The following is a 12,818-nucleotide window of genomic DNA, read 5'->3' as shown; positions in this document are numbered from 1 at the left end:
CGTATATCAAATTATTGTAAAGGACAGATGATTATTATTACGAACACAATTCATATCCTTTCTCACCTGCGATTAAGAACATTAATACAATTACTATAAGATACGTGGCATATACAGAAGAAAGTTTCCGAAAACATCAATGCCTGTTGCGCAAAACCTTCTTGTTACGACTAACTACTAAACAAATTAAAATGACATAAAAACTCAAATAATAATATTTTCGTTGCTAACACCATTTCAAATAGTTTTCCCTATTATTTCTTTTATAATAGAGAAGCTCTATAATAGAAGTGAGTTTTACTTCAATAATCATTTATTCTCACCTATAAAATAGAGATTGTTAAAAAAAAAACAGATTCCTCTGTAAATAAAGGAAAAAATAGCAATCTCTATTTTAGAGATAAAAATAGAAGATCATTGTAGTAATATCACCTTTATAATAGATGAACTCTATAATAGAGGCTAAAATAGAGAACCATTAGAAATGCTAGAGAACCATTAGAAATGCTGAAACATTTGAATAGAAACAACACTCATTTGAGAAAATTAAATAATACTACTTGTTTAGCGAGCTGCTAAACAAGGTTTTGGTTTTTACCACTCCAAACCCAAACAATAAGGCTGACGACAAAACATAACGTCGACTCATTTCAACGGTTCGCCGTTAGATTGCTGTGATCTAACGGAACCCGAGTTTGACTTCGAAACGAGCAAAGTCAAACCCAAACGATCCAACATCCCACCCGACCCGACCGTGTAACTGCTTTCCTCACCGCTCCCTCCCTTCCGCCGTCAAATCAACGTCGAAGCTTCTCGTTCGTTTCAGCCTACGTCCTTTTAACTCCATTATTCGCCTCTTCACATCATCCGGCAACCGCAGAGTAAACCTCTCAGCGCCGTCACCGAGTCGACCCATTGAATGACCCGTCGAATTCGATCTCGGAAACTTACCGACGAGGTGGTGACTCTTCGTTGACTCAAGGGTCTCAACGTCAACCACGACATGGTCTCTCAATATCACCGCGCCACCGGAGTTATCCGACTTCGCCGTGAGATTAGATCTGCAAACAGGGCAAGTTGCGTGGGAGTAAAGCCAAGCGTCGATGCAATCGATGTGGAACAGATGATTACAAATCGGAAGCAATCGCACCGTTTCACGATCTTCCAATTCGTTGAGGCAAATCGCACATTCCAAATCGTTGGATCCGAGTTTTGATTCTTTGACGGAGGAGTAAGCGAAGACAGGGAAGCTTTCGACGACGGCGTCGTCAAGTCCGCCTCGCCGTGAACAGGTGTCGTTAGCGCGGCGGCGAGAATATCTGGTGGAGTATTCGGAGTTAGGGCGAGTGCAATGGCGGATATATACGGAGAGTAATCCGATGAAGAAGAAGAGGGTGACGAGAACGGCGAAGACGGTGGTCTTCGACGGAGTTTGACCCGGTTGCTGCAACTCAGGCGGACTCGGTGAGAATGATTGAGCATTGGCTTTGCTCTGTAGGATGAATGCCACGTGGAAAATAATCCAACGGTGAGGACTAAAACTATTAACACGTGGCATCGTTCATTCGAAACGACGTCGCGAGTAAGAATCGTTAGAAGGATACCAACGGCTGAGATTTATCCACGTGAAATTTGATTTTCTGCTTGTAAATAAAATGAAAATGTCTTTAGTAAGCTTTGTTATGTTTAAGCCTTTAAGGTTATAAACGAAGATTGGGTTTATATATACTTAGAGAGGATAAGCAAAATAGTAATATTTTTGACTTTTAGATTAGCTTAAGAAATGTTTATTAAAAAGGGCAAAATTATGCAAAAAATCGTCAAATTGCTTGGGGTAGAGAGATATAGATGTTAGTTGGTTACAATAAAATACTAATATTGTAATTAGTCCATTTAGCTCCACTTGATTAAATGAAAAAGTCTAAATCAGATCAGCTAAACTGTGTGCTTGGATTATATATGTGTCAATCATGTTTATCCACATGTTCGTTGCATATACACAAATTCTTTGTCTCTTCGATAGGGTCAAATTAATCAATTCTTAAGAGGTCAGAATGTTTCGTCGTACAAAAATGCCTTTTCCTTGATTTCAGACAATAAATTAAACAAAAACAACAGACGCAGAATTAAAACAACAACACAAGCGGGATAAGTGGTGTGTAATCCCCTGGCAACAAAAGAAAAGATAGATATATTTATGGCCACACCAACAATACGAGTGATCGATCATAACAATTGCAGCTAGTAGTTTTTGGTTGTATCACCGTCTAATCACATGTTATTTCTTTTTTTATTCACTACATTTCCAATCGATTTTAAATGTTTTCAGTTAACTTAACATTCACTCTATTAGAATTAGTTGGCTGATGCACACAACATTTTCTGTAAAATATAAATTTATATGCAAAAAAATTTTTAGGATTTGAATGGTAACTGTGGTTAGGGCGGTCAAATCCATTTGCGGTCTGGACCGCTTCATTTTTAAGGTGGACTACAAATCGCTGCGGATCAACTTTATTTGTATTTAAAAATGGTCTGCAGTTGGTCCGCTGCGATCTTGTCTCTGCTTTATTTGGACCGCACCACTGCAAATTATATTTACTGAATGGTAAATAAAAAACGATCTAGTCCACAAACGGATTTGTCCGCTTCAATCGATGTAACCATTCACACTATTAATGCGAGTAAGATAGACACAAGACTTGATAGGATAAATACGAATTGCACAATCTCGAGACTTGAACTTAATTATTATAATCCAAAGAGACATATATATAGTACATGGATAGTATATATGACAAAATTTTAAAATCTCTTAATTCTTTTTCATCAATATATTTTTAATGTGTTTTGAGACTTCTGAGTATATCTTCAAAATGCATGTAGATGTACTCGAGCATTATGAATTCATGATCCAGATTCTACTTAATACTATTATTATTTTTCAAGCTGATCCAGTAGCTGTGCAATAGTAAATGTATTAAATGTCAAATACTCAATTGTAGGAAACGTGTACGGGAACGTCGAACTCCACCTCTTCTTTTTAGTTTAACAATCATAACAAGGGCTACCAACTAATTAACAAGGCCAAACAAAAAACGAACATGCAAATTAAAAAAATATAACAATAAATGGAGTAGGCCTATGATAACAAACTAGAGTTTTTGTGGTCCATTATCTAAGACTGGTATCATAATGTAGTGTAGAGGCCCATAAGATTCCCAAGTTGAGTTCTAATAACATCATTTTCTCCATTTAGATAACGTTTCTTGAAAATAGAATATTTGATGGACCCAAAGCCCTTTTTATATTGTTCTAGAAACATCAGTAACCACTATGGGATTGTCTGTTTCCGTATGTATTTTCACTTTTTTTTTTTTTTTTTTCATCTGTTTTTTCATTCATAAGAGAAGGGGTTACATAATGTAGCTTTGTAATCTAATCAAAAGCTACTAAGGAAAAGTGATTTAAACAAAATCAGCTTAACCTTCCAAAAAATAGGTTCTAACAAATTAGCCATTGGGGAAGAAGGAAATCTAATCCTAAAGAGAAGGAAAGAATTTCTCAGATCCAAAGAGTTCATGTAACCACTTGGGAGATCCTATGGATACATAAAATTGCAAGAATGCAAGATCAGGAACACTTTGAGCTATGAGAGAGGCACCTCTATTTGATTCTGGTTTCTCTAATTGGACACTCCAGTCTTGTATTCTAGTAAGTTGCAGAAGCATTTCTGAATGTTGATGACATATGGCCAAGCTTTTGGTCTGTTTATCGCACCAGTCAGTATCGGTGATTCAGAAACGAAAATTATTTTCGAGACTTTGTGGCTATACATGCTTTGAGCAGCCCATAAGAAACTCTGAAAATCTGCATCCTCTTTGCTCAAAGAGTTAGCCAATGCTTTTCTGTTGTGTAGCAGAACTGAACCTCTTTCATCCCTAAGAACCCAAGTTGCATCTGAAACCGAGTTCTTTTGTACTCTTGACGTGCCTATGTTGCACTTTAACCAACCAGCAGGTGGTGGTTTCCATTTTGTCACATCCCATATTTCCTCGGTTTCTTCCTCTATTTCGCATTCCATATCTACTTGTTGAGACAAACTCCATTGTTCAGCGTCCTCTCTAATCTTTAGAACTGTGTCTAGAGGATCAAACCTTTTTGCTTCAAAAAAGAAGGAATATCGGTTCTTCCACAATCTCCATAGAATCCATGGGAATAACCATCTAATCTCAATATCAACTGAAGAGATCTTTGCTATTGTGTTCAAGTAGTGGAAATTTGAATGCACTGAGAGCTCATCAAAACCATTGGGAGGTGCCGGGAAATTAGATAGAGCCCATACATGTCTCGCGAGTGTGCAAGTAAACAACACATGGTTGATTGACTCTCTTTCCACTCCACAAATCTGACATCTAGAGTCAAACTTGATTCCTCTTTTCGATATCAGATCAGTGACCGGTAAAGCATCACTAACGGCTCTCCAAAGGAATGTTTTTATTTTCGGAACTGTTTGTGTCGACCAGACCTTGTTTTTGATGTCATTGAGTGTTAGTTGCATCTGAGCTTCCTCAAGCAGTTCCTCTTTTCGATATCAAATCTGACATCTAGAGTCAAGCTTGATTCCTTTTTTTGATATCAGATCGGTGACCGGTAAAGCATCACTGCCGGCTCTCCAGAGGAAGGCTTTTATTTTCAGAACTGTTTGTGTCGACCAAACCTTGTTTTTGATGTCATTGAGCGTTAGTTGCCTCTAGAGGATCAAACCGTATGTATTTTCACTTAGAAGTTAGAATATTTTCCATGTAAAAACGCAAATGCATAATTATAAGGACTATTATAAAATATATATATATATAGCAAATCTATTGAGCCTTTCTATAACAAAGCTTTATTTTGACATATGTCTATACTTTTACATTCTTTGTTTGTTTTTTCTTCTTTTTTTTATTACTAGTTGTTTCAAACATAAAAAAAAAAAAAAAAAAAATTGTAGTCACAAAATTGATACGTAAATGTTATCCCTCTGTATTAATTTATTTTGTCATTTTGACGGTGCCGCTTGAGCCTATAGTTTTGGATGATTCAGTGAACCAAAACCCAAACTGTCAGTCTTTGTTCCCTCACCCGCAAAAGACTTTTAATCCCACTCTTCTGCATTGCCAACACAATAACATATTAAATACTAATGTTTTAATATAAAGTATATATATATCAAAATTGAGTAATTCAGATATGTGGGATTAAATTATGACATCTGTATAATTTTATATCTTATCCAATCGAATTTTTGTTTGATAAGAAAAACTACATTTGATTTAATTCATTAATAAACAAATCATAGTTTGTCATTTATGTCATCAAATCTTCTGTGACGTATGTTATGACGTTTTACAGAGGATGTTGTAATTTTAAAATCTTCCTTTTAAAAGCATATTTCTTACGTATATACTTTTCGCTGTTTATTAATTTTTTTTGAATTAAAAATAAATAAACAGAAACACCGTACATAAATAAATAAATTAGGTTATAACCAAATTGTATTATAAATAAACACATACGACGACGTATCACAGATTCCGCTACAGAGCCGAGCTGAGCCATATGTAGCTCTGGTTCAAAACTTAACCTTAGTTACATTTTAACCACTTTGAATCGTAACCCAAGTTTGGTTTATTTAAAGAAAGGGAAAGTGTGAAACCAACTTGTTCATATTGAAAACAAAGAACAAACCATTGCTCTCTCTCCCTCTCTCTGCTTCCTCTGTAAATAGATAACTAAAAGCTTTCACTCTGTTGGACTTTCTCAGTCCATATCTTCTCAGTTTCTCTAATTTGTTCCTCTAAAGTCTCTTCTTTCTTTTTTATGTGTTCAACGTAAAGAACCTCAATTATTTTCACAACATTGTTTGTAAAATTTGAACTTCTTTTTATTTTGCTGTCACCATGAAGAGGCTAAGCAGCTCAGATTCAATGTGTGGTCTCATCTCCACTTCTACAGGTTATTTTACCTTCTTTTTTTTTTTCTTTCTTTCTCCATTTTGTTTAATATCAGACAAACCTCATTTGATCCTTTCTACTACTGTTTCTAATTTTATTTGGTTTTTCAAAAAAAAAAAAACAGATGAACAGAGTCCAAGAGGTTACGGAAGTAATTACCAATCTATGCTTGAAGGTTACGAGGAAGATGCTACACTAATCGAGGAATACTCCGGCAACAACCACAACCACCACATGGGTCTATCGGAAAAGAAGAGAAGATTGAGAGTTGACCAAGTCAAAGCTCTTGAGAAAAATTTCGAACTTGAGAACAAACTCGAACCTGAGAGGAAAACGAAACTAGCACAAGAGCTTGGACTCCAACCTCGTCAAGTAGCGGTTTGGTTTCAAAACCGTCGTGCACGGTGGAAAACAAAACAACTTGAGAAAGATTACGGCATTCTTAAGAGCCAATACGACTCTCTCCGCCACAATTTCGATTCTCTCCGCCGTGACAATGATTCTCTTCTCCAAGAGGTAAAAAACTAAAATCATAAAAATTCAAAAAAGGTTTGATTTTTTAATAAACAATTGTGATCGCAGATCAGTAAAATCAAAGCTACGATCAACGGAGAAGAAGATAACAACAAAGCTACGACTGAGAGTGTTAAGAGAGAAGAAGTAGTTTCATTGCCGGAGAGTTTCCACAAGACGGATTCGACTCCGTCGTCTCCTCCGCAGTTTCTTGAACATTCAACCGGGTTTAACTACCGGCGAAGCTTCACCGACCTCCGTGACCTTCTACCGAATTCTACCGTAGTTGTTGGAGACGCTGGATACTCCGATAGCTGCGATTCAAGCGCCGTTCTAAACGAAGAAACAAGTTCGGATAACGGAAGATTAACGCCGCCGTCGACGGTTGCCGGCGGGAGTTTCTTACAGTTTGTGAAAACGGAACAAAGAGAGGATCACGACGATTTTCTAAGCGGTGAAGAAGCTTGTGGATTCTTCTCCGATGAACAACCACCGTCACTTCATTGGTACTCTGCTTCTGATCATTGGACTTGAGGAGAATCGTTGGGAATGATCGAATCGTGCTCCGTGGGAACAGAGTGGGGCAAAAGTGAAAATAATCGATAAATAAGGATTAAGGATGAAGGAGTTAATTATTGGGCTTAAGATTGTAAATTTATCTATCTTTTAACTCTCGTTTCCATGGCTCTTAGTGAAATTTTAACGATGTTGAAAGGTGTTTTTATTTTTATTTTTATTTTTACAGTAATAGGAATCAACTAGGGACACTCTCTGATATGAAAGCAATAAAACTTTTAACGTTTTTGAAAAATTAGCTTCTTCTTTTGGTTAACTGTTTCTGAAATGGTAACATCTATTCTTTCATAATCCCACGACCACGACAACTCTAATTAATGTTACAAACTCGTCGATATACGTGAAATGCTTTTGACGTCTATGAATTTTGCTTTTGGTAAAGAAAGTCAATAAAGTAGTTGTTTTTTTCTCATAGTAAGGAAAAGGCGATAAATTAAGATATCATCATCATCATAGGCTTAAAACATAGGATTGGCTTGTGAGAAAAAAAAAATGCTAGTAGTAGTAGTATATCATCATCAATCATCAAGGTGCTTTTCTTTACCATGATTGTGCGTACACGTTTTATTATTAAAGTGGGAAAGCATGGGGACATCGTTTTTAGTGAATGATGTAAAAAATCATTCATTCTGACACTGTCAGAAACAGAAGCTTTTACCATTGTCACGGATCGTATCTGAAATTGAGGGGCATGTATATCACAAAATGTCACCGAGTACCCTTTTTTCTATAATTTCCTTTTATCAAACTTATAATCATAATATTTAAATACTTGCTCCATTTGTTTTTAAATTATTTTTTCTCATATTTCTGGGGAAAATTATGCAAATTCAAAAAAAAAAAATATATATATATATATTTCTTATTTTGATTATTTTATTGCAAACTCAGAAAATTAAGGGACATACTATATTGTAATTTCCTTTCTTTACAGTAGGCCCTACACACCCATGTGATTGTGGGCCAATCAGAGAAGATGTCGTTTTCATCATTTGCCATTTGTCACTATCGCCGGAAACTATATAATAACACTAAATAAAAATAAATAATTTTTTATAATATAATATTCGATGGAGGAAGATAGACACGTGTACAGTGCTTTTCAATATCTTAGCCCTCCGATTCGCGACATCTCACGTCTTCACAGCCGTCTATTTCCAACCCATCTGTATCTCCCACACGTTGCAGGTTGCACGATGAGAGACTCGGTTTGGTCGGTTTAGATTTTGTCGGTTTACTATTAAACTTTAGTGCGCGACTGCACATTAACATACTTGCACATTGGTTTGATTAGTAGATTGCTTAAATTTTTCTATAATTATGTTTTCTATATAACTTAGTTGTACTAATCTACTAAAGTTTTTATATTCCATTTGATTCCGGGCGGCGAACATTTCTTTTGAGTGCTTCACTTTCTCTTAACAAATATCACAATTGTTTTTTTTAGAATCTTTGCAAATCCTTCAATTATATAGTACTACTACTATTTTACACGCAAAGTTAAAACATCCCATTTAACTTTATTGTATACTTTTGAAATCATTAATGCTTTTGTTGGTGGTTCGTGTCGTAGTATCCCTATATTAGTAGTATAATATATGAGCAAAAAATATCAATTTCAAGTACATATAATATATGAGCAAAAAATATCAATTTCAAGTGCAATTTCGTATTTATCCTAATATATGTATTCACAAAATCGTCGATGAAATAGTTGGTTTGTTGGTATATATATTAATATATACGAAGTTTCCATGCATACACGGTATTTCTAAATTTGATTAAAATATTTTCTTCAACATGCGTAGTATAAATGTATAATCATGAAAGTTATTGATATTGGGATTAACTGGACTTAACAAAAAGCATTATATATGTTTCTTTATTAGTTGATCATGTTAGTGTTAGCTGCTACAAGCCTACAAAGACTTTAGGTGTCCCTCTTTTTTAAACCCTAGACTACTTTTTAGTGTATAATTCTATAGCGTAAGAAGACAATTCGAGTTTTATTTTATTTCGAGAATATAATAAAAATAATTTTTATTAGAATCTATTGCTAAATTAAAAAGCATATACAGTATAATCATCTTTGTTAATCTCTCGATAGGTTATCTTTTTCAACACCCCGGGCCCCCCTTTGTAGAAGAAATTCATATATGCTTTAAGATTGTGAAAGGCAGATTTATTTTACGCAAATGGGGTTAACTAGTCATTAAACAACTACAAGGTGTGGTCATTTTTTAGAAACGTCCCTCTCAAGTCTTTATTCCTTGGAATTCTTATAATACTCTAAATTTGGAAACATTTAATTAGTTGATGTGATCATCAAAATAATTAGGATGTTTTATAAAATTTCACACTATATATAACAAAAATTGGTGAAAATATTACGTCAGTGACATTGTTTCGATTTTTGGATTATATTGAAAACTTTTGTTAGGCTTCAAACGTATTAAGGATAGAACAACATGTCATTTGAAAACATGTCAAATAGAACATATGAAAACTTCCATGTGTCTTATTTCTATAGTTCCTCATATATAAGCCATAACTTTATTTGTAAGAAAGATGGTCACTCGAGCATTATAAATCACACACACTCTTAACTAGTTATTAACATTACGAAGCTATGCTCGGGGAAAGTCGAATGACTCGACTAAAATACTCGCGATAAGTTTTGTAGGAAAACATGGATGATACAACAAAGAGGTAACTAAACTTAACAATATTAGACTAATGATACTACAGACTTGTGATAAATTACAAATGATATGGTAATTAGAAGAAAAAAAAGATTCGAATACGATTACTAAAAAAGTATATAAACCATTCATAGGAGACAGCTTATATATACGGCTCGTCGCTCGTGCCGGCTTAAGCGAGCGAGAGAGACAGAGAGAGCAATATGGTTTTTATCAAAACGACGACACTTTTGTTTTGTCTAAAGATGGTTTGACACGCGGCTATTAACCAGTGGTCCGAACTCCTAAACAATAGTTTGAGTCAGCAACGGTGGAGCCTCTTTTTTTCCCCCAGCTAATAAAAGTCAATTTATTCGGCGTCAATATGTTTTAAAACAATATTTCTCCCAGAAGAAAAAAAACACAAAACATTAACTAATCGAGTCTTGACCGAACCTTTTGTTATTTTCGTCTTTCTCCGACTCTGCTGTTGCTGGGACAGACAAAACAAAACGTAGAGAGTTATCGCAAGCTCGCTAAGTCAATGGCTATTAGCAAAAGAACTCGTGTGTTTATATTTGAGTTGTTTGTAAAGCTTATTATCAAAAATTATAACCAAATAAAAATTGGGAGAATGTGATGTGTAAAGAAATCGAAAACGTTGGCTACAAAATTAAAAGGAAATAAAATTATCAGAATGGATGTTGTTAATATGTTTGGCATTTAATAAAGCGGCCCAATTGTTATACTTCTTACTAGGCTGTTCAGCCCAAAGAAAGACCCATATCCATATGTAAGCAAAGCACATTATTACTTTTTCTTTTACATCCATATTAAACTATATTAGGCTAATAATATAGGTGTGTAAAATATTTTTGACTGTAAGAAAAAAAGACTTTAGTAATGATAACAAACCTTTTACTTTTTCTCTCTTCATCACTAAGTACCTTCTTTTTATCTGGTAATGCAAAAGCTATCCCAATCCACTTTGTGCCCAACACACACACAAAAATCTGTTGACATTACAAAAGAACAATCTTTATTTCTGTCTTTTGCCAATCTTTACTTCTGTCTTTTGCCTTTTTTTTCCTTCTTCTTCTACTTTGACACTAATAGGTTCATGCACTGATTTGGAGTCACACATTTTCCTTTTGCTCTTTATGTTTTTTTTTGTTTCTCTATCTTTTCTTGGAAAATTCATTTTAATTGTTTAGTATTTTGTTGTCACAAGATTCAGATAAATTGGCCACAGCTCTGCCACTAGTCAGTCAATCGAGTTGAATTTTCGAATATTCATAAGAAACAAACATATTAAAGCTTTAATATTCTCTTCAGTTATTCGTGAGAAGGGGTGTTGAAACGTTCCAACAGATAAGACAAATAATCCTTAGTGTTTATATCGATACTCAAAAATGCATTACTAATTTTTTTTTATGTTTTTTTTTTTTTTTTTAATTTGGAGTTTATGTTTTGTTCTTTAGCCCAACGGAATGTATTCATGTGATAGGTCACATAAAGAAAAATTAAAACTAAAACATGTCCAAAATAGAGAGGTACATTTTGTAGCTAGCAAATAACGTTTCCCACCTAATAAAGCTTTTTAGCTAAAAATAAGGGCGACGTACCATTTGATCTACGAAAGCAAATGATACTATCAATTTAGACTTTTATATTTTATATATTCCATGTATGAAACAGGAATAAGACCGATTAAATATATGAATATCCAGAATATAAAATAAATGAAAAATAGAATTCAGACAACTAACATCTAACTACTACTAGTCTACTACTAATAAGTTAATGGAAATGTGCCCCACTGGTCTTTTAAATTTGTAGATGTAAAGACAAAATATGTATATGACATTTTTCATTTATTCATTTTTTGTTTAGTATCTTTAGTTTTCTCATCGTTTTCACATCAAAGGTTTTTTACTTGTGTTAAAAACAATCAAAAGATTCTCTCATCTGAGTCGATAGATAATCACATAATAACTGTTATAGTTAAAGATTAAAACATAGTAGCACCTAAAAATGCTATCAAGTTCAAGTTATTGTTACATGTCAAACTCGAGCACAAAAAAGATCGATTTCGTTATCATATTAATGTCCGCAACAAGACCCGAATTACACAATGAGTATTAGCGACGCGACATGTAGCGTCGGTCCACCTCTAAAGTAATTTTTAGTACTAGATGTGATGATTACACCATTAAAAGACTTTAGAACAAAATCCGAAAAGCAAAAAAAGACCACTACTAATCAGGGAGAAAGTCAACTATGAATATTGATTAACAACATATATAGATTTTGCAACAACTTAAAAATTACTCAGTTGAAAAATTTATTTCCGTTTTTACAATTCGAAAGCAACATAGCGAAAACAACCTTTTTTCTTTTAACATCACAATTAGTCAATTACTATACTCTTAATAAGTTAAAACACCTTTTCCCCCCCTAGGATTCCTCTAAATAATTAAATTATAGATGTTGCTGCCGATTACCGAATCATCTTAATCATCCTTGCTTCGACAGATACATTCACATAGTATAATATAATCATAGTTAAAAAAAAAAAAAGAGGAATCATATACAAATGAAAAGGGTTCTGCGTCACAAACACTGTACGTCGTCGACAAATAATCATGTGCTAATTAAGTTGCTTATTGCTGCCATCATTAATTTCTTCTACCAAATTTGATGATTTAAATGCACAAAAGTAACCAAAAGAAACAAGCATTGAATTGTTCTATATTTAGAATTTGTATATATGGATGAGAGACTCAAAACAAGCAAACAATAATATTTCGTTCAAGTATGTACGTACGTACGTTACGGACATGTGCTAAAACTACCATACATGTACAATTAATCAGTGTGTAGAGAGAGATAGATGATACCATTGCCAGCTCGTCTCACGATGATTACACAAACACAAAACGAGATTTGTATATGATTCTGCAAAATTCTTTTGTGGGTTCGTGCTCACATGCGTTTTTGCTCATACCCAAGCATATTCAATTTTTTTTTTTTTTTTAATAACAATGTT

The 12,818-nt window shown here is 34.1% G+C and overlaps 2 protein-coding genes and 1 pseudogene across 3 annotated transcripts; 1 reads left to right on the top strand and 2 right to left on the bottom strand.

The window, feature by feature from the left end:
* Positions 1-478: 478 nt before the first annotated feature.
* On the bottom strand, positions 479-1,750 carry LOC104716308 (RING-H2 finger protein ATL32-like; annotated as a pseudogene). The gene has a single exon (XR_015567977.1). The product of XR_015567977.1 is annotated as an RING-H2 finger protein ATL32-like (transcript).
* A 1,935-nt stretch (positions 1,751-3,685) lies between these two features.
* Positions 3,686-4,561, bottom strand: LOC147935710 (uncharacterized). Its single transcript, XM_087470231.1, has one exon. The coding sequence runs from the start codon at positions 4,559-4,561 to the stop codon at positions 3,686-3,688; it is 876 nt and encodes a 291-aa protein (XP_087326357.1).
* Positions 4,562-5,576: 1,015 nt separating this feature from the next.
* Positions 5,577-7,323, top strand: LOC104716303 (homeobox-leucine zipper protein ATHB-16). The gene is made up of 3 exons (XM_010433690.2): positions 5,577-6,000; positions 6,124-6,515; positions 6,582-7,323. The coding sequence occupies exons 1-3, from the start codon at positions 5,946-5,948 to the stop codon at positions 7,044-7,046; spliced, it is 912 nt and encodes a 303-aa protein (XP_010431992.1). The 5' UTR covers positions 5,577-5,945; the 3' UTR covers positions 7,047-7,323.
* The last annotated feature ends 5,495 nt before the right edge of the window (positions 7,324-12,818 follow it).

This window comes from Camelina sativa, chromosome 10 (genome assembly GCF_030686135.1).
Source record: "Camelina sativa cultivar CO46 ecotype springtype chromosome 10, ASM3068613v1".
Taxonomy (NCBI): Eukaryota; Viridiplantae; Streptophyta; class Magnoliopsida; order Brassicales; family Brassicaceae; genus Camelina; species Camelina sativa.
The sequence above is the reverse complement of the archived record's forward strand: the minus strand, read 5'-3'. Positions and strand labels throughout refer to the sequence as shown.